This window comes from Pantherophis guttatus, chromosome 1 (assembly GCF_059756535.1).
Source record: "Pantherophis guttatus breed Tessera chromosome 1, ASM5975653v1, whole genome shotgun sequence".
NCBI classification, from domain to species: Eukaryota; Metazoa; Chordata; class Lepidosauria; order Squamata; family Colubridae; genus Pantherophis; species Pantherophis guttatus.
Genome location: NC_142063.1, coordinates 60,276,503 through 60,299,292, shown reverse-complemented (window position 1 = coordinate 60,299,292; position 22,790 = coordinate 60,276,503). Strand labels below are relative to the sequence as shown.

The 22,790-nt window shown below is 37.7% G+C and overlaps 1 protein-coding gene and 1 long non-coding RNA gene across 2 annotated transcripts in view; one reads left to right on the top strand and one right to left on the bottom strand.

Moving 5' to 3' along the window:
* Positions 1–6,730: 6,730 nt before the first annotated feature.
* On the bottom strand, positions 6,731–8,483 carry LOC117665750 (uncharacterized). The gene is made up of 2 exons (XR_004591462.3): positions 7,863–8,483; positions 6,731–7,746 (listed from the first exon to the last, which is right to left on the bottom strand). It is a non-coding gene; the product is annotated as an uncharacterized LOC117665750 (long non-coding RNA).
* SCFD1 (sec1 family domain containing 1) overlaps positions 8,416–22,790 on the top strand; it is a 45,595-nt gene continuing 31,220 nt past the window's right edge. The window contains exons 1-8 of the mRNA XM_034417960.2: positions 8,416–8,540; positions 13,354–13,424; positions 13,928–14,016; positions 14,787–14,877; positions 16,416–16,538; positions 18,953–19,040; positions 19,784–19,873; positions 20,988–21,043. Of these exons, the coding sequence (XP_034273851.2) occupies positions 8,510–8,540; positions 13,354–13,424; positions 13,928–14,016; positions 14,787–14,877; positions 16,416–16,538; positions 18,953–19,040; positions 19,784–19,873; positions 20,988–21,043 (639 nt within the window). The 5' untranslated portion in view covers positions 8,416–8,509. The remainder of the gene's footprint in view (positions 8,541–13,353; positions 13,425–13,927; positions 14,017–14,786; positions 14,878–16,415; positions 16,539–18,952; positions 19,041–19,783; positions 19,874–20,987; positions 21,044–22,790) is intronic.

Here is a 22,790-nt window from a genome sequence, read left to right as displayed (position 1 = left end):
TATTTGTTCTGGGTTTTGTTTTTTTGGCCAAACCAGCAAGTAACTGGTTGTTTGAGATTGTGGTGTACCCTCCATTTTATATCATAAATGTTACACATCAAAACTGCTGCAAATGCATTCAGGAACCCTTTCCAAATTGTAATATATCAACTTTTATACATTGTGTTTTTGTGTAAAGATTTGAAGTGTGGATTTATTTATGTGGATTCCTGATTCAGGAGATGTTAATTTCACACACAAACTTCTTTATTCTAGCTAAACATGGGGGGGGGGGGAAACCCTAAAGATTACCTCATGTTATTTTCTCTTAAATATATGTAATGTCTTGAACATTTGTGGGATTATGCCCAAATAACTGTGTTTCCGTTCTGTAATCATTCTAATTTTTTTTTAAAAAAAATAGTTTTGAATATAAAAGGATTTTTAAAAACTGCATGGTAGGAATTCTATATTCAGAAAAGCTATAATTGGTGTCAGATGTGTTTGTTAACTCAGTTTTATTATTTCAGTTAGAGATGGTAATATGTTTGGACATAAAAGTGCTTTTTCCGTGAAATAACAGTTCCACCCTTGCCAGAGGAGTCCTAGCATTATTCTGGCTATACTGGGAGAGGTCTAAACTTCAGTCTGTTTTAGACTAAAGCAGCTATTTCAAACCTGGAATAGGATGTTTCACTCTGAAACTATCTTCTATAAGACTATGCATACTATAAAAAATGTATGTAGATGCTTTAAGAATTATCCTCACATTTATGCAAATTGTAGCAAATATTTGATTTAAATGAGACTTTTAGAAGCTGAGATGAGCTAGCTTTGTATATGTCCCAGAAATACCAAAGTTAGAAATGCCATTCCCTACTCGGTACTTAACTAGAAAGATTATGAATTTGATTTCATTTTTCTAAAATCTATTATGTTGGATGCATTACAGATACACCATGTAGAGTATTAAATTTTATGAAATAGGTGATGGAATAATTTATACACACACACAACATTTTCACACACATGTATGGATACACCAACCCCTTTAAATGGCTTTAATTCAGATTGATATGACATTGCTTTTTCTAAGAGGAGAAAAAAGCAAATTTATGTTTCCCCCTGGGCCACATTTCCCTGTTGGTTTTGTTGGGTTGTGCTGAGCTGAAAGATTAATCACAGCAGTTTATCATTTAAAAGTTATTTCTGTCGTCACTTATTAAATTGCACAATAAAAATTTCTGGAGCTTATCCATGCTATTCTAAATTGTTTGAATTTCAATTATTGAAAATTAATTGTGTGGGTGAAAAGTATATAGAGTACGCTATTCTGAAATGTTCTGCAAAATATATATCGGAATATAGTAATAAGGCTACTTCATTAGTAGAGTTTCATCCTTGGCAAGCATGTATATCAGTGATTTGAAATAAAGCTTACAGTAGGTATAGGACAGTGATGGCTAAGCTTTTTGCCATCGCGTGCCAAAAGCGGGGGTAGTGGGGGGTGGATTGCATGCACGCATGCCCACACCCATAATTCAATGCGCCCCGTCCCCCCACGCATGCATGCATGACCCCCCACTCTCCCCCCGCTTTTGGCACGCGATGGCACGGTGGGCCCAGTAGGCCCATTTTTTTGCCCTCCCCAGGCTCCAGAGCCTTTCTAGGAGCCTGGGGAAGGTGAAAACAGCACCCCCCCAAGGCCCTCCAGAGGCCTGGAAACAGTCTGTTTCCCGATTTCCAATGGGCCCGGAAGGCCCGAAAATTTGTGTTGGACTGAGGTAGGGCAACGCCCGCGTGCCCACAGATATGGCTCAGTGTGCCACCACGGGTATAGGATATCTATTTCAACCACTTGAATTCATCTGTAGAGGAAGCACTCCAGGCATGATGGAGTTAATATTTCAGCAGAATGGATGGAATGCTTCTTCTCCCAGAGTTTCTAACCGCAAATTTCAATTTCTTATATTAAAGAATTAATGTGTTTGAAAGGGAACATTTATTTCCTGGCTTTCAGAAATCTACTTGTACTTAGGTCTGAAGATTCTCCTATTTCACTGTTACACAAATTCAGTCCTCTTCTGTAAACAAGCAGTTTGGTGGGCCTTATTTTCAATGTGATTGAGATAACATTTGATTCAAATTCTTTCCTCAGTGTGAATTAGTTAAATTCTGGCTATCCAACTAGACAAAGATTGTGGATCTATGACAGAAACTATTACAAGTTTACTGGTGTACAGGTAGTCCTCAGTTTATGACAATAATTGGGGCGGGAATTTCCATTGCTAAGCAATGTGGCTGTAAAGCATAACTGCATTGGTTAGCAAAGGCAAATCCTAAAGTCCTGGTTGTTATTAAATGAATCCCACAATTGTTAGATGAGGTAACATCTTGGCAACTTCCCACAACCAAAGGGAAAATGCAACTCCCAAGTTGGCAGGGAGGTAAGTAGCTGCTGCCAGGTGGAAAAGGGTCCATGAGAGGTGCTGCACAGGGTCAGGGGTGTGGGGTGATGCAATGACTTACTCCAACTTGCAACCACCACTGCAGCTTCCCCATTGACTTTTGATCACAGGATTGCAGGTGCTCAGATTACAATCATGTTACTGCAGGATTGCTGAGATAGCCAAAGCTCCAAGGGCCAGTCATCATTTGTGCAAGATCAGCGTAACTTTGAACAGTTGCTGAACAAATGGTCACTAGATGAGGATTGCCTGTATGTAGTATTTTGTAATTTATTTTGTTTTTTAAAAAACTGGTTATTACGCATACTTTTGAATACACGAACACTATGCTTGTGTAAATACCCTGGAGCTAATTTTTTTTTAATATACCATACTTTTCGGAGTATAAGACGCACTTCCCCCCCCCCAAAAAAAAGTTGGGTGGAAATGTTTGTGTGTCTTATACACCAAATGTTGCCGAAGCTCCACCTACCCGCTGGCCCCCCTTTGGCCGAAAACGTTTTTGGCCTCCGTGTGTTGCATTTTTGGCCTCCGCATGCTTCATTTTAGACCAGTTCCAGGCTGCGTGGATTGCCACAGCACATCACCACCGATCGCTGCCTTGGCGCTTTGTGATTTTGGCCTCCGCACACCCCATTTTAGACCCGTTCCAGGCTGCAGGGATGGTCACAGCACATCGCCACCGATTGCCGCCTCAGTGTGTCACATGTTTGGCCCCCGTACGTAACATTTTTGGCCAGTTTCAGGCAGTGGTGATCAGCGGTGATGCGTTGAGGCAAAAAACGCAAGACACGGCCAAAAACACAACACGCGGAGGCGGCGATGGGCTATGGAGATCCTTGCAGCCTGGGAGGCTGATCCAGCCGCCAACAAGTTGCTCGTGCTGAATCAGGCTGCGATAATGTGCTGAAGCTGACCAGGCTGTTTGCTGTTTGCTGCAAGGACGCTAGCCAGATGAATACCTATGAATGCTGGTAGGTAGAGGCAGAATTTTTTTTCTTCTTTTCCTCCCCAAAAACTAATGTGTGTCTTATACTCTGAAATATATATATTTTTTTCCATTCAATCATGTTGGATTCTCAGAGACTATCTGGACAAATCCCTGCAGGGTTCCCCACCCCCCCAAGGAGGATTTTCAGTATTTTCCATTGCCTATTTCCTAGGGCTGCGAAAAAGTGACTGACCCACAGTTACCCAGCCCAAGGCAGGACTAGAACTCACAGTCTTATATATGGTGTTGCCTAGAAGGTGTTTCTTGTTAATATATGGTTATTTACATTTTCATTTGAAAAGTGAGATTTTTATCTTGGCATTTTTGCAGAAATTTGACAGATGTAGTTTAAATACTACTTTGAGGTTTTTTTAATTTCCACTGAGGTTTTGATTGTATGCTGGAATTAATTAGAATATTTTAATTTCATTTTTCAGTGGAATTAATGTAAGTTACAAAATTCTATTTGATGTTTAAGCAGTATATGTGACAACTGAACAGGGGAAACTTTCTGGGAGATGACTAGATATTTCTTGTAAACTGCTTAGAAAAATTGCTTATTAACAGTTCAAAACATTTTCAGAAGTAAATGTTGGTAATTCTCACATTTCATATCTTTATAGATGTTTTACAGGTATGGATAGCTGTAGACAAAAAGATTTCAGTGAACTTTATACATTCATTGTTTTGTCACATACAAATAGCTTTTTGGTGTGAATGAATAAGATTTGGTTATATCTGTAGTTTTTAAAGACCTTTCAATGTGACTAATGAGAAATTATAGCTTTTTGAATAACAAATCACCATGCCTTTACTAGAACATGTTTTAATGTGCTTTTCAGTATTCATTTGCTTTAAAGGAAGATATATTTGAGAAATAACTTACAAACGTACAGAATTGCTAGTTTTGGTCCTGGTCATGCTTTTTCTACATAAGGATCATATTTTGCCTAATTTCTGATTGGTTCTAGTAAAAACAAGATAGTAATATAAATCAAAACTATCAACAATGCTAACATATGGATGGGTATGATGATGAAAAAGCCATTTTTGTTCCAAAATTTCATATTGGGTAAGGACAACTAGAATTAGCTACTGAATGTTTCATTTCATCAAAGTTTATTATTACTTCAGTCACAAATCATTTTACAGTGAAATTGGTGCAATATCATCCTATTTCTTTGTGACGGTCATACTCTATAAATATATAAATATTGAGATTCCCTTTGTTGCCCAGAGTCGATGGTGCTTAAGTGTCATGATTGATATTGGATGTTTTTCTTCTTATCCATTCTTTGCTCTTACCATGTGATTCTAGCAAAATGTTATACCAGTTTATGGGGATGGACTGTAAGGAAATAAGATATGCCTTAATCATCTCTCAGTGTAATTTATCTTTACAGAATGAGTATCACACATTCTTCCAATTATGATTATAGTACTTGAATTTGAACTTTGGTAGACTGTATAATACTGTATCTACTGATTACAACAGAAACACTGTAAATTAATAGGATTTATATATGTGTGTCAGTCCAGGGCAACAGTATTCCTTTTGAGCTCAGGTACTTGAAATAAGATTCATGAATTCACTATTATTTCTTCTAACACAAGTATCCATTGAGAAAAATACATGTGAAAAAGGAAATGCGTACTATTGAAAGATGAAACTTGGCATTAAGAAAACAAAAGTGGAATATAAACCTTGTATGCAGTTACAAATTTGTAAATTATGGTTTGTGTAAAACTATTATTTCAAGAAGCCTTTTGTAACTCTCAATGTCTGTAGTACTTTGCTTTGAAGTTACTTGTAGCAATATAGCAAGAACTGTCTTGTATGTGTATATATCTATATCCATGTAAAGTGCAATAAATCAAGGGTTTCTAGTTAAGTGTTACATGTTTATTTCTTAAGTACTGTTGGTCCAAGTTCTTTAGAGAATAAACACTGTGAGTCCAATGACAAAATTAAATGTGGGATAAATTTATAAAGGATGGACATACAACACAATTTGATCAAATGTTATTGATGTACTTTCCATGTCCAAATAAAAACTTCGGAAGGATATTATTTATAGTTTATTTGGAATGCATTAAAATAATTATATATAATTATTGTTCCAAAGATTGTGCAAAGATTGTTTAAAGTTGCCACCGTCTCACCAAAGAGAATTTAATCTGAAAGTGAAAACTTAACCATACTAGCAATTCACTTTCAAAGTGAATTGTACTACTGGTATTACAATAAGTTACATCTAGATGCAAGCATTTCTTGAAACGTTTAGGTGAAACCTAAGTCCCACTAATTTCAGACACCCTAAAGTCAGTCAAGACCCAATTTGGGAGAGGGGTGTGTGTGTTTTACTTAAAATTGTTTTTAAAAACAAAATAGTTTATAAGTGATTAATTTCTAAACAAAAAAGGATTAAAATAGTGTGCCAATTCAACTTTTGCCTGATAAAAGATAAATGAACAAGGAATCTACATAATATTGTTTCTTCTAGTACAGTTGAAATTTCTTTCTATCAAAACACAAGCATATAGAAATTGGCTCAGGAGAAGTGTAATACTCTGTTTTACACATCAGATTGTATTACACATCAATCATAGTTTGAAAGTGAAGCTAATTCTAATGGAATGAATATGAAGTGTTTTGCTTTTATGGCAAAAGATTGCCATACAAAGACATTTCATATGTGAGATTTCTAAAATTAAACATTGCCATGTCACTTGACTTAACTTGATAATACTGGATTAAACAATCGGTGTAGCATGTTTAATACTGTATTAAACAATTGGTGTTGCATGATTAAAAAGGTATGTGCCTATCCTCTGCCCTAATTACACTTAAGAATGAGAACTGTCAAATGCTAAAAGTAATAATAGACATTTTGTCAATGCTATCAAAAGCTGGGTTCATGATTTTTGAGAAAAAGTGTGAATTAAGTCAATTGCATTCTCTAATTGTATGCATCTATTTGTAAAATTGACTTCCATATGTCTTCCTTAAATCTTGAGCAGTAACAAAAGTTGGTGGTCTTAAAATATCGCAGTTGTATTCATATATGGACAACTTTAATCAAACGAATGTCTCTTCCAGTATCCATAAATGTGACAAACTAACCTTTAAGTGTTTAAGTTTATTTAAGATTTAAATTTATGATCCTTTTAAAAGTGAAAGTAAGGCATATGTGCAGCCAATGTTGTATAATCAATTTGTAAGAAATTGGCTTATTTCTGCCTTTTAGTGAAAGCGTGAAGCCATAGCAAGAAAAATTGAACTTTCTGGTTCTATTTTCAAACTGGAATTTTATTAAAATATATGTAATAGTTTATTTGTTTCCACATTCAGTAATTTGCTCAGAAATATAAGGTTTTAGAACAGCTATGACCAGACAGTAATTAGACAATAATTCCAGAAACAACAAAGAATTCCAGAATGGGAACGGATAAAGAGAAGACCCTCAAATCTTTACCAAGAGCTTTAATTCTAACAAAGATCTTTTACTGAAAATGTTATCGTTCCTATGTAAAAAAACTAATTTAAAATCTTAGGAATTAATAGGGCTTTAGAAGTCATAACCAATATTTTGGACTTTGCCTGGAATGGAAGCTAAGACAGCATCTTCTAATAAGGGTTACATGATCCAATAAAAGCTTTTCTATTGCAATTGTCTGAACATAGCTTCTGTGTCATCACTATATATTTTTTTATCAAAATTGAATATAACTAAAGTCATTTAGCCAAAAGATTCATTCCAAAATAGCACATCAATCAAATCTGGAAAAGTGCTGCTTAGGTTCAAGGTTGGATCTGGGTCTACACCAAAACTAAATCCCAATCTCATCTAACACAAGTGGAACTCCTATTCCCCTTTTGCTTTTTTCATTTTGCTTCCATTTCAATTTCCTTTGATTTATTATCAATGTCAGATTTATTTAAAAAGTAAATTGCTTTGAAGGAAATCAGCTCTCATGTGTTAATTTTTGCTACAGATGAGAAAACCTCTGGCTCCCATTCCCAACTCTTCTGATATAGAAACAAGATTTGTTACAAAAATACTTAAGCTGCCTATCTAATTTGATGCCCAGAAATTAGGCTTCGGATACAGAAATTGCCTGTGAAATACAGGGATAATTAACCATTGCTAGAAGAGTGGAACTTAAATCATTCTTGGTTATTTTGGGGAGACAAAGACAATCCTGTGCAGTCTTTTTCGTTTTATTCCTGAAGCAATTGCGTTCAATGCCTGCCTCGGGACTAGCTCTTCAGATGTTAAATCCAGTTCCAGTCAGCCCTCAGCCACCCTGAAAAATCAAGAGATAAGGGGATTTAGTTAGCATTCGGAAAAGTTGTAGTTTTGCTTCCGTTTTAAGCTGCAGTAAGCGAGGCTAAAGTTTAAAGAACAAGATCCTACGCGTACTTTCCAATTGTAAGAATGTCGTTGTCATCACCGTCACGTCGTCGTCACCATCCTCCTCCTCCTAGCATTTTTCCCGCAGGAGCAGGGTCCGCTAGTTGGAAGAATGTATTGGAGAACAAACGATAACAGCTCTTTTAACTTTTAGAATGTAAGGGGGAGTCCCTTAAAAGCATCGAAGCATTTTAGTCCCCTAAAAGCATCGAAGCGATAGGTTTGTTTAGAAATGAAAGCTGAAATGCGCCGATCCGCTTTCACACTCATAATATAAGTCCCATAAAACAGTGCCGAGGGTTATCAATCCAGCCGTCCGGCATCTGCCATCCGACCAACTGTCGCCCACAAAGTGAATAATGTCCGGAACGAGTCGCAGAATACGACAGGAAAAAATGCCAAATGCCGTTCCTCAAGAAACAGAGCGGGAACGCCGGTCTACTAAGACGCGGCATCTCTCTCCCTCTCTCAAAGGAAGCAACCACCACCACCCCGGGGGCAACAGCATCAGGGCCGACAGGTCGACCAAGAGTTCGGCAGACTCCGCCCGCCGCGCTCCCGCAAGAACCCGCGTAGTCCTGTAGCGCGCCACGTCTGCCGGGCTGGTGATGGCGCGGCGGTGAGGGGGGCGGAGTCGGCCCAAACACCAGGGGAAGATGGCGGCCAGCATCCGGGAGAAGCAGACCGGTGAGTGCCCGGCGTTAGGTCGCCCGCAGGATTGCTTGGTCTGGTCGCTTTACCTTCTTCGGCACGCCTGAAGCCGGGACTGGCTCCAAGGAGGAAGGCTAGGGCCTCCTCCTTCGTGTCTGTCCGGTGTGGAACTGCGGCCCTCCCTACGTCGCTGTAGCTTGCTTCGGTGCTTTTTATGTGAGAGAACTGTTTTCTGCCCCGTCGTGAGAGCCAGCGGGCGGGCATGCCCAGTCTCGGCTGGGCTGATGGGGTGGCTTCTACTGGGATGCCCCTTGTGCCTCTCGCTTAGGGTGCTTCTGGAGGCCTTTCTTTATTTTCGTTTTCGCTTAGCCTTGGGGATTACCGGCTAGGAAGGACTTCGTGGGCTAAAGTTTAAGGGCATGGTGCAAAACGGGAAGCCGGCTTTCCACCAGTACAGGTAGTCCTCGACTTATGACAGTTCACTTAGTGACCGTTCGAGGTTACAACGGCAACGGAACGGAAAAAAGTGACATGACAATTTTTCATACGTATGACAGTTGCAGCATCCCCCCCCCATGGTCACATGACTTGCATTTGGATGCTTGACAACTGATTCAGATTCACGACGGAAGATCGTTACGATTCACTTAACAACAGTGTTACTAATTTAACAACTGTAGTGATTCACTTAAGAAATGTGGTAAGAAAAGTCAGAAAATGGGACAAGCTCACTTAACAAATGTTTCACTTAGCAACATAAATTTTGGGTGCCATAGCACTTAGACTGGGTCCTCATTTTACCAACCTTGGAAGGATGGAAGGCTGTGTCAACCTTGAGCATGCTGAGTTTTGAACTGTCAAATTGCAGGCAACCAACAGTCAGCAGAAGTAGCCTGCAGTACTGCATTCTAACCACTGCGCCACCACACAATTGTGGTCGTAACTCAAGGACTACCTGTACTGCCTTGCAAAAGAAATTGTTTCAGAGAGAAAGGAATACCTGAATTAATTTTTAGGCTGGTGTGCCGGTTTAAACTTTTTAAAATCAACAGGATAAGTTGAAAATATAAGAGTGAATTGTTTATAAGAAGCATGTACTTGGAGTTTGTAAAACAGAGGGTCCACTCCCCAACCAGGTGCCGTCAGATTTGATGGATGGCTGCATCTATCATTCCCATCCAACAGTGGTTATGCTCATTGGGATTATGGGGTTTGTCATCTAAACCATCTGGAAATCACTTGGGTGAGGAAAGTTGCATTAGAGTCAGGTTTTTTTTTCAAGGTAGACAATGCCATCTCTACTTCTGTTAATTTATGAGACGTTGATTTTATAGCTTGGTTTACAGCCCAATATCGTAGGTAAAATATTTTTTTTCAGATAAACTCCATGTCAGGTATACTCTCAGAGGTTGAGCTTAGAAGTAAAAATTACTTGCTATTATGCTACAGAAGAAGGAAGAATGTGTTCAGTTCAGAACAATTAAAGTTATATGTTAGCAATATGGAGTTAACATATAACTTTAAACTAATCTCATTTTGCACTAATTCATATCAAACTTGTTTTGTCAATTTGTTTCAATATGCTTTATTTGGAGGGATCCTTTGGCAGGTTTCCATGGTGTGCTTTGATTTTTAGGGTATACCTTTCTTGCTCACATCAATTTAGTAACCTGTAGGAGAATCCATAACTGCTATACCTTTGTATAGGGACTTTGCAAAGACATTTACAAAGTTGAAATATTTAATTGTTTGGGACCAAAAAAAGACTAACTTTCAGGTTGGTTTTAGAGATCATATATTCCTAAAAGGTAAGATGTTGACCTATTGGCAAAATGCCAGAGAGGGTGCTAGCCTAGCCTCCCAAAATACAATATTCCAATTCTTAGATGTGACCGTAAAAGGTTATTTTTCTTGCCCCAACTGGGACATAGACAAGGGCTTTTTGTCATTTCTTAGTAAGATGACAGTATGGAAGGAGACAAATCCTAAAGTACCAAGAAATTAAGCTTTAAAAAATGTTACCTAAATCTTGAATCATGCATAGAAACAAACTGGCAATCTGTATATTCCTTGTAGGACTGGTACAATTTGGCCATTTCTAGTCATCAATGTTCCCACAGATCCATTTTGGTTAGAAACCGTCATTCCAGAAGTTGGTCCAAAATGCAAGCATAACTAGAAATATTAAACTTACGTGGATTTAAATATACCAAGAAAATTTACATATAGAGGAATACAAGTCTAATAAATAAACTTTATTTTGTAATAAAGAAAGTAAGAATGTTGAGCTTCTTACATAAAAAAAGAGGTAATATCCAAAAACAAGCAAGATTTCTAAAGAACTATTATCCCAAGAAATAATGGACATAGACTTCTTCGTGATTCATATTCATATATATTACCTGTAGTTCTTGAAATGAAGTCAGGGTCCTCCTTTTATGCACTACAGCTAACAGGTGCTTCATCTAATCTGATGTCTTCTAGGTGTGTTTGATCACAGCTCCCATAATTTCTTGTCACCGCATCCAAAGATCATGGCAATTACCTATGGTAGAAATGTAATAGGTGACAGGTTGAAAGAACACTTTTAAAACTTTGGAAAGCATGAACGTCATAGTCTGCCAAAAACAGGGACTTCGCTGAAGACAAACAGAAAAATTTGGGTAGTCCTTCTGTCATAGTAATTGGGTAGATGGAAGAGAGAAACACTATAAAATAGATACCATAAATAATAAACTAAACAAACATAAAAAATGAGGGTGTCAGTATAGGGAAGGGAGTAGAAAATATAATACCAACTTGCTCTGATGGCATGAAAGAGGTTATGCTAAAAGTAGATCTCAGTTACTCACACCTTTCTCTGTAAAAGTGCCAGAGGAGTTTGCCTTCCTGTCCATTGAAAACTCACTGCCAAGAATCAAGGTTGAGCACTTAACCACAGTTTTAGATGCAGTGGGATCACTGTTCCAAGACTTATAACTTGTTGAGTAAGCCATTTTCCTACCCTAGAAGTACTCAGTCAACCATCTCCTTAACACACTCAAAGGCCTGAGAAAACATGGCAGGTCTACTATACATTGTCAATTTGATTCCTGGGGAGTCTAAACGTTAATGGAAGAGTCCAAGACAGGCCTATTAAAAATTACTCCTGTTACATCCAGTTTGATTTTTAGTAACAGTTGCTTGCTATATTCTATTGTAATTATTCTATTATATAATAATGTGAAGAAGGTAATTTTTAATTGCTGTCCCTTAATTATTGATTGAAAAAAAGGTATCAATTGCACCTTCTGCATTATTAGTGATTACCATGAAAGGGAAGGTCTACACATAAACATGTTTTTATAAATGTGTCCTCCAATATGAGGAGAGCAGTAGAAGACAAGTCTTCTTATTTCTTTCCATATACTGTATTTTTTGCACTATAAGACGCTTCAGACCATAAGATGCACCTAGTTTTTGGGGAGGGGGGGAAAAATCTGCCTCTGCTTCCCAGCAGTTTGCCTCCTTGCAGCAAACAGCCTGGTCAGCTTCAGCACAAGCAGCTGATTAGCGGTTGGATCGGCCTCCCAGAGTACCGCCAATCAGCTGTTCCAGGCTGCGGGGATCGCCGCTGCCTATCGCTGCCTCTGCGTACCCTATTTTCAGCCTAGGCACATCCCGTTTTCAGATCGTTCCAGGCGGCAGGGATCATTGCCACTGCCACAGCAATAGGTGGTGGCAATCCCCGCTGTCTGGAACGGGCAGAAAACAGGGCGTGCTGAGGCCAAAAACGGCTGAAGGGGGTTGGCCGGCAGGTGGCCGGGGCTTTGGCAATATTCACTCTATAAGACGCACAGACATTTCCACCCACTTTGGGGGTGTGTGCATCTTATAGTGCGAAAAATACAGTAGTTATAATCAAAACTCCAAGCTTGTAAAGAGATCCTTTTTCTTCAGCTTTTTATATTGCTATGAAGAACTGTGAATATAAATTACATGCGAACCCTGTTTTCTTCTTGTTAATTATCTTTTGAATAGTTGGTTTTTGCCTTTTCTTCAACTGAAATTTCTGAAAGACTTGATAAACATAATGACTGGTTAAATAAGATAATTGTCCTATTTATCAAATAATGGAATTTAAGAGTATTTAAGGCCTATTTAAGTGTCCAGTCAAAGTTACAATAGTGCTGTAAAATTAACTGTACAACTAGTCCTCACATTTTTGATTGTCACAGCATCCCTGCAGTCCTGCAATCAACATTCAGGCATTTTGTGGGTATTTATGACTGTCGCAGTGCCCTGCAGTCAAATGATCTATATTTGCATGCTTCTCAACCCACTTCCAACAAGCAGAATCATTAGAAGTTGGCAGTAAAATCACAAGTCACAGTCATATGATGTCTCACTTAACAACCCACTGTGATTTGCTTAACAACTAATGGAAGTGAGGTTGTAAACCTGTTGCAACAATATGATGTTTGGCTTAGCAATTGCAATGGTTAACAACAGACTAGAGTTACCAGTCACAACTGTGGTCACTAAGCAAGGAATACTTGTACATAGAATAGATCTTCCAATTGCATTTATTCTACCTGTGCATCTGATATAGATGGTGTCAAGGGTTTACCAAGACATTTGTATAAATGTGCTGGGTACCTAGAGATTTGCACATGTTTTCATTTGCTTTATAATTCTCTGTTTTGGGTGTTAATGTCCATAAACAAGAATTCCTCTAGTCCTTTAGTTTAAAAGAAGCATTTTGGTATGCATATTCAAAAGATTACAGGCCCATTCTCTGCAGTGCCCCCCTAAATATAAATATTTTAAAATTGTGATCATTATAATTATTAACAATTTATTTTTTCAGGGGCTTTGAAGCGCATGTTGAATTTTAACGTGCCACCTGTTAAAAACAGTACAGGTGAACCAGTATGGAAAGTAAGTCAAGTTATAAATTGTTCTTCTATCCAAGATAATTGATATTGTCAAATTAACCTCCTTGTCATATTTGTGAAAAATATTTTTTATAATTCTAGCTAATAAGGTGACATGGTGGAGTAATTGTTATTTGTGATAAAGAAGTAAATAGAAAAAAAATGACAATTGAAAATTAGCTGGTCTGAAATTTTGATGAAGGCTGTATAAAAAAACAATTGTAAACATCAAAGAACATTTATTTTCAAACTATTCTTAATATTGCAACTAAAACTGTTTAACTTACTGTTTTATCCTTTCTGTAAATTCATCCCTTCCTTTGTTTAAATAAAAGATGTCCTTACTTTTTGAATGAGAGAGCTGTATAATACCATATTTTAAGGTAGTTGAGGACTACTTACAATATTAACTATATAGTAAGTGTTAGTGGGAAAAGAGCATACACAGAGTGTATTAAGATTATATACATAGTGTATGTCTTAATATTATTTGTGTTTCTATTTTAGGTTCTTATTTATGACAGATTTGGCCAAGACATAATATCTCCATTACTCTCTGTGAAAGAATTAAGAGATATGGGCATTACTTTGCATCTGTATGTATTGTGTATGTTTATGTCTGTGCATATATTGTAATGCATAGTATTTGAAAGATTTTACATGATTGAAAGTTTATCAGATTAAGTGCAAATTGGATATCCTACCAATGACACAGTAGATGAGAAAGTTATAAGGGCCCAATACTAATGAGGTCCATTGCCTTGTCTTGTCAAAAGCAGACCTGAAACACTAGCATGCCAGTCAGTGTAAAGTTAAACAAGTTTGATGACATTGATGACAAAATTATTAGTTTGAAAAATACTGAAAAAAACCCAAGAAAAAAATCTAAAAATATATGTTTTAATCATGTGTCAAAACAGTCTCAGTAGAGTTCAAAAGTTTGATAGGAGAAAATATATTTCATTAAATAGTATATCTTATTTCCTTCCTGGCCATGATACAATCACTTACAGAGATTGTCATGGAATAAAATAAAATGCTTTCTTATTAATTAATTAGTCCCTACTCTTGAGTTTTTGAGTAGAACTTAAAACTTAAAAGTATCAGTTTGATTTTACACATTAGTGTGTTCAATGTTGGTTTAACTTTTTAAAAATATTTTGTTATAGATCTGTTTGCATTTTTTGTATAATTAATTATAGACCATCATTTATGGAAAGATGATAAAAATAATAAATAATATTCAGCTTTTTGTGATGCTTAATCCCAAGTAAATTCATAGGATCAAAGTGATGTCTTTGTTCTTTAAATGGCTTTTTAGTTTGTTTGCTTAGTATTAAATAACTAAAGTTTCTTTTCTTTTCAGTCTTCTTCATTCTGATCGAGACCCTATTCCTGATGTTCCAGCAATATATTTTGTAATGCCAACAGAAGAAAATATTGATAGGCTGTGCCAGGTAGATATAGCCTATTTAACATTTTCTATAAATAGTAACAAAATTGTAATATAGAATTCAAGGGGATACATACAAGATGAGAAAGTTCCAGTGATTTCCCAATGAATCTGCCTCAGGCATTGGAATGCTAGATGCTTCTTTAGGATGAGGTCCAACCAGCTCTTCTGGAGCAAGTTGTGTCAGAGTTGGAGCTGATCCTGGCACTCCTGGACCAGACTATTGTGTCCAATCATTATTCATCATATACTGTATTCTTCACAGGAACTTTGGGTAGTATTCCAAGCCTTCACCCAAGCCCCCTTCAGATCTTCACTGCAGTTCCTCATACAGAAAATGGCATTTGTGAATATCTGAACTATGAATTCAGCCAGGCACATAGCAGAGATTGGGGTCACTCTTTACCAAGTAAGACTTTTGTATCATCTAGCCAGGAGCTATCACTCTGTACTTAGACCCAGCCATCAGAGCCAGAAAAGGATCTTCCCATCCATCTGCTGCCTCAGTTCCAAGAAAGAGACATATATTGACATATATTGAATGTCAGGAGAGCATTACGATAGCAAGGAAGAGAAATTCAGAACCTTGAATTTTGTCTTGTATCCCTCAAGCAGCCACATCTTATCTCATTGTAGAATGTCATTACTCCATTGTAGGAAAATGGTACTTGAGACTTTGTGAGTATATTTTCTATAACAGACAAAAGGCATTCAAACCACCAGTTTCAGCAATCAGATATATTTAATATACCTATTTCTCAAATATGCTTCTTTGGGCTCTCCAAATAGCTTTTTATTCAGAAACTACGGACGGAGCTGTACGTAGAACTGAAGCACTGACTGAATCTTATATCTGTCTTTGGAACAAATGGGAGGAAAATAGCCACTGTATAATGTCTCTTCAATAGAAAATGCTTCCTGGCCATGATACAAATTATTTAATCAATAGATGATGATTTAATCAACCCTAGTATATCCATATTTTTAAGACCTAGCCACATCACAGAATTTTGATAGATTATCCCATATTTTCGGTAACCCAGGGGACGTTCATTTAAAAATAAGCACTTTCCCACTTAGAAGCCTTTTTTAAAATTATATTAATGAAGGCCAATCTTACCAATAAGGAACTAAAAATATTGCATCTTAATTGAAATTTCAATAGTGATAGATGACTCAGCAAGGGACTAGAAAAATGCATTTAATCATGATGCAGGACACCCCAAATTTAATTAAACATACCTCCTTGGTTTGTTTTACAAAATTTCATACAACCACATTTGCTCAGCTGTTCAGTTTTATGCATCCACTTTCAACTTTTCATGGCATACGTTAAAGGTAATTTCTATATGTTTAAATTAATAAGAAAATTATATTCCTAAATAAGGCAAGCTCTTGACAGTTGATTTATCCAGTGGAGAATTGCATAAAATAATTACATCTTTACTGTCCTGTTTGCTAAATATTTTAATCTTAAAGCACTCTTGTTCACTAAAAGCCCATTTATTTAACATTATTTGGTTTGGCCTTTTTTTCTTTCAGGATCTTAGAAATCAACTTTATGAATCATATTATTTAAATTTTATTTCTGCCATTTCAAGAAGTAAACTGGAAGATATAGCAAATGCTGCTCTTGGTGCCAATGCAGTTACACAAGTTGCTAAGGTACAAAGTATAATTTAAGTTATATTGATACAGGTGAACATGACACACATGCTTATGTATTTCCAAAGCATGTATTTGGCACAAATCTATAATTAATTTAAAAATACATCTTTGAAGATACATTGCTTGTAGAGTGACTGGTACTGTATATCTTTAATTTCAAAAGGTAGTTTCAGCATTGGAATCTCTAACACATACAGTACGTGGATTTGTGATTGCCTGATGCTGTATAAGACACTCAAGACTTCCTCAAGAACTCAATGGGACTGTGGAAGACAACACTGGAAGTCAACTCAAAACATCACACACAAGTGGCCATCAAGTATGGCACACACCAACTGATGCATGTGCAAGTTGCTGTTCTGCATAGGCAGATAATCATAAATACTGGATATGGATTTGCAGACATAGAGACCAGTTACAAATACCTTGGTATCTCACAGTTACATGGGCACCATGATGACGCAAGAGAGACATGTCCAAGTATCACCAAAGGATAAGCAGGTCCTGAAGAGCCAGCTCAATGGGAAGAATAAGATCGCCTGCTAGTCATCAGATACCCTGCCAGTATAGTGAGCTGGCCACCATAATATGCGCATGCAAACTGTTGATGTGAAGACTCAGAAGCTCCTCACAATGTACAAAGATTTCCATGCCAAATCAAAAACCCATGAACTGTACACCAGCTGGAAACCGGCAGGAATGTTAAAACCACTGACCTGGACAAAACCCAGAACATCCAGGAATATATCAGAAGATGGCACCCTAAAATATGCTGCTGAAGCAGCAGCAAACATGAGAGGAAGATCAAGCAGAGGAAGTGCCATGGCAAGGCATAGGATATACTAGTGACAGATAGCTGATGTGGCAAACTGATCTTACCAGTGACTGGAAAGGGCTGGATTAAGAAACAGCACTGAGGCACTGATCATATTAGCACAAAAAGGGGCACCAAGCACCAGTTCATAGAAGCACGCATCTATCACACTAGATAGGAGCTGAGGTACAGACTGCAGAGAAGCCCCCGAGACAGTCCAACACACATATTGACAGGATGTAAGATGCAGGCAGAAACAGCATACACTAAACGGCACAACCAAGTTGCTAGCATTATGTACCAGAATGTGCACAGGATATGGGCTCAACAGAAGAACATAGAGAATAATAAGACTAAGATCCTGTGGGACTTCCAGATACAGATAGGCAGGTACTGGCCAATAAACCAGACATCATGGTGTAAACAAGGACCAGAAAACAGCAGTGGTGTTAGATGTAGCAGTGCCAAGTACTAACAACATCAGGAATGAGTATGAGAAGCTGGAGAAAGTACTAGGGTCTGAAGGAATAACTGGAGAGAACGTGGAAAATAAAGGCCAAAATGGTTCCAGTGGTGGTAGGAGCACTCAGGGTTGTGACTTCTAAGTTGGGAGAGTGGCTCCAATTTGATCCCAGGAACAATATCGGAGTCCAGAAGAAGGCAGTGCTAGGAACAGCTAAGATACAACACAGAACTGTCAATCTCCTAGGCCTCTGATAGAGGACCCATAATTGAGACTCATCCCATCCATAGGGGTAAGAAGGGGATTTTTTCATAGAGAGAATGGGTTGTGCATAAAGATGTATAGACAGTTGCAAACTTAGTTGAGATAACAGTCACATTTTATCATTTTCTAATTTATTTATTAAACAAATTTACATGGCTGACCAACCTTCACACATGGTGACGCTGGACAGCTTACAAAATTAAAAATCACAGTACAGAAACCCATACAATACACACACCCTGCAGTGGCAAGAAACAGAATCAAACCAACGCTTAATCAGTTCAATATCAACATGGGGTTCCCCAGGCCTGCTAACAGAAACACTCTTCCGGGCCTTCTGGAAAAGTATCAAGTTGGAGAATAATCTTATTTCTGGGGGGATGATATTCCATAGGGACGGAATCACCCCAGAGATGCATAATGCATGAAGGCATTAATTGTATCCTGTGATGGTTTTGTTTTATTGGAAGTTCTTTGCACAAATTGGAATGCCTATATTTTTATGAATCCTTAACTACTGAAATCCTCTGCATCATATCTTTTTGTAGGATTGCTAAAGAATAATAAAAATGAGATAATAAAATAATGTTAAAGTAGAAAAGTAAAGGTCCTTTGGATCCAGCACTCATACTATCTGTCAGTGGCTTCTGAAAGATATTTGCTTTTACTGTCTTACTGCCCTGTGATTGTGTCATCCTCAGTATCTCTTTAATCCACACACATACTTTTCCTGAGACTGCCTCGCTACTGAATGTATTACTTCACTATTCTTATTCTTATCACTGATATTTCTCAAATATGTTAATTAAATATGTGCAATATCTACAAACATGTTTCTGTAGTGATGATAATTTTGTCTTTGATGTATAGGTTTTTGACCAATACCTCAATTTCATTACCTTGGAAGATGACATGTTTGTATTATGCAATCAAAATAAGGAGCTTGTTTCATATCATGGTAATTTTTTTATTTAATGTAATGTGCGGCATTTTAAATCAATATTTGTTAGACTTTTTTTCAGTCTACCCTTTAAACCACATTATTGAGGGTATAGTACAATTAAACCGTATAAGATCTTAACGCTGTAATTCTTTGTATGCATACAAATTTTCAGTCACTGATACAGAATTTTGCTATTAAACACGTAAGACCACATCATTAAACATGCATTTGTTATTAAGATAAAAATGGATCTTAATGAGGCAAAAAAAAAAATTTTTTTTTTAAAAAACTGCAGTCTTTTAGCTTCTGAAAGAATGTTCCAGGATCTTAGGAGTTTTGAGTCTTTCTTACAAAGAGCAAAAGAAGGATGCTAGCATTCCTCAGAATTTGGGGAAAAAATAATCCTTTGGGATGGCTTATATACTTTCTTCCCAGATGGAAGAGAAATAATGATAGAAAAACCTGGTTTAGATAAGGTGGGGTTTGGGTTGCCTGATCCAAATCAAGAAAATGAGAAAGAAAAATCTCATGTTTATTAAATCTTCTTCCTTCCATGTTTATCTACCCTTTGCTGATCTGATGCTCTGTACATTAATAGCATCAGGATATCTTTTTCATTATGGAAAGAAGGATAAGTAATGTTTTTCAAGTTGTATGTGTTGGGTATATGTGTGTTTTATCTTTCAGTGTAGCATTTGTTATATAGAATTCTTTGCTAGAAATAAAGTCACTCTGATGATTTTTCCTCCTTGATATAGCCATTAACAAACCAGACATAACAGATACAGAAATGGAGACCATTATGGATACAATTGTTGACAGCCTTTTCTGTTTCTTTGTTACACTCGGTAAGTGTAGACTTCTTTTTTCATTGTTGTACAATTATTAGTAAAGATGATGACTTCTACTTCAATGTATTATCTGGAGTAAATAATAAGAAAACAGGATGTATCATCTATTATGTGCACTTCTATATTTTTTCTTATTTTTCCATTAGTTGTGTTATAACATTAAAGTTTATCCTATCCAAAATAACATTTTCTCAAAGATTCCTCATCAGTTTGAACCTTGAATTTAATTTTTTTAAATATTCATCATGTTTCCTATTTTCACGGAGATATGACATTGTAAGCTTGAATTAGGCAGAATTGATATTGTTCATTTGTATGAAATTTGAAATTATTTTTTTAATGGTTTTACAATTAATATAAAGCTTTAGAACATATCAAGATTTTTAAAATACATTCTGCATTGGACTCATGTTAAGAGGAACTATATATAGTGAGCTTATGATCAGGTATTAAAAAATTTGTACTAGTCGCTAGTTTATTTTTGGACTCTATGCTAATGTTAATTAGTTAATTAGTTACTAATGTTAAATGCCAGAATGATTGAAACAATATTTGAAGCTTCCTTTTCCAGTATATACTGGAAAAGGAGGCATGCATAAATGCACTAACGTGCCTATTGTCTCTGTCCCTGTATTTTTATTCGTTTATTCTTGTTCTAGTTTTTGTTTGACAAATTCTAATAAATAAATAAACACAGATTAAAATTAACTTTGGAACCCTGTTTTGTATTCTAATAAATTTTTGGGACTATCTTTTTAGAACTAGTAAGACTAGAGTTTTGGTGGCTTTGGCCACTGCTTGGAAAGTCTATTCCAGGAGAATACTAATCTCATTCCGAAAGTTAGTAAAGGCCTTTTTAGTAGAGCCTCCAATATATAATATTCTTGTTGCTTTATCAATCTACTGTTTTATTTTCTGAAAGGTTCTATAAACTCTGTCTGCTTTTTAAATATGCATGTATGTGTCTATATACAGTATGTTTTATCAAAGTTGTGACCCACCTGTTTCTTTAATAAAAAATGCACTGTGCAACATTGCAAACAATATGTAATCTATCTTAAATATATGCTAGACTTGATCAAAGGATATTTATTGAACATTATTTTTACAGGAGCAATTCCAATTATTAGATGCTCAAGAGGAACAGCAGCAGAAATGGTGGCAGTGGTAAGTTATGAAATATCCCAATTTAATTAGGCATTGAAATAAACATTTATTTATTTATTTATTTATTTATTTATTTATTTATTATATTTCTATACCGCCTTTCTCCCGTAGGACTCGAGGTGTACAGTCAAGAAAAATATAGATACACAAACATCATAAAATTGCTAATTAAAATTATTACTTAGTTTGGTCAATTAAATAAAACCCAGAATTAGATAACATTTTAAAAAATCATTCACATGTTCATATGTTTAGCCCCGCCTGTTGGAACATCAGGGTCTTGAGGGCATGGCGGAAAGCACAGAGATCAGGGATATTTCGTATCTCAGGGGGCAGTTCATTCCAAAGGGTTGGAGTCCTCACAGAGAAGGCCCTCCCCCTGGGAGTCGCCATTCGGCATAATTTGACTGACGGTACCCTGAGTAGTCCCTTCCTGTGAGAACGAACTGGTCGGTGGGAGGCTATTGGTGGCAAAAGACGGTCTCATAGGTACCCAGGTCCTAAGCCATGGAGCGCTTTAAAGGTGATAACTAACACCTTGAATCACACCCGGAAGACCACCGGGAGCCAGTGCAGCTCGCGTAGGAGAGGTGTTACATGGGCGTAACAAGCTGTGCCCATAATCACCCGCACGGCTACATTCTGGACCAGTTGGAGCCTCCAGGTGCTTTTCAAGGAGAGCCCTATGTAGAGAGCATTACAATAGTCCATACGGGAGGTAACTAGGGCATGAGTGACCGTGCGCAAGGTGTCCCGATCCAGAAAGGGACGCAACTGGCGGATCAGGCGAACCTGATAAAAGGCACCCCTGGCCACGGCTGTCAAATGATCTTCTAAAGATAGCCGTGAATCCAGGAGGACACCCAAGTTGCGGGCCCTCTCTGTGGGGAGCAAGATCTCATCCCCTATTGTCAGTGATGGTACCAGCTGACTATGCCGGGACGGCGGAAGCCACAGCCACTCGGTCTTGGAGGGGTTGAGTCTCAGCTTGTTTCTCCCCATCCAGATCCACATGGCCTCCAGGCAATGGGACATCACAGCAAGGGCATCATTGGGGTGGTCTGGGGTGGAGATGTATAGCTGTGGGTCATCAGCATACTGATGAACACTCACCCCGAAACCACGGATGATCTCGCCTAGCGGTTTTACATAAATGTTGAACAGAAGGGGTGAGAGGACTGACCCTTGCGGCACACCACAAATAAGGTGCTTCGAGGTCGACCTCTGCCCCCCTGCCAACACAAACTGCGAACAGTCAGAGAGGAAGGAGGAGAACCACCAAAGCACGGTGCTCCCTATTCCTAAACCCTCCAGCTGGTGCAGTAAGATACCACGGTCGATGGTATCAAAAGCCGCTGAGAGATCTAATAGGACCAGGATAGAGGAGCAACCTCTGTCCCGAGCCCTCCAGAGATCATCAGTCATTGCGACCAATGCCGTTTCCGTGCTGTATCGTGACCTGAAGCCCGACTGGAACGGATCCAGATAGACAACTTCATCCAGGTATCGGGGTAGTTGTCGCGCCACCACACTCTCAACAACCTTCGCAACAAAGCAAAGATTGGAGACTGGACGATAATTTGATAATATAGCCGGGTCCAGGGAAGGCTTCTTGAGGAGGGGCTTCACAACCGCCTCTTTCAAGGCAGCGGGAAAGACACCCTCACTCAGAGAAGCATTTATAATCCCCTGGAGCCAGCCTTGTGTAACCTCCCAGGAGGCCAGTACCAATCAGGAGGGACACGGG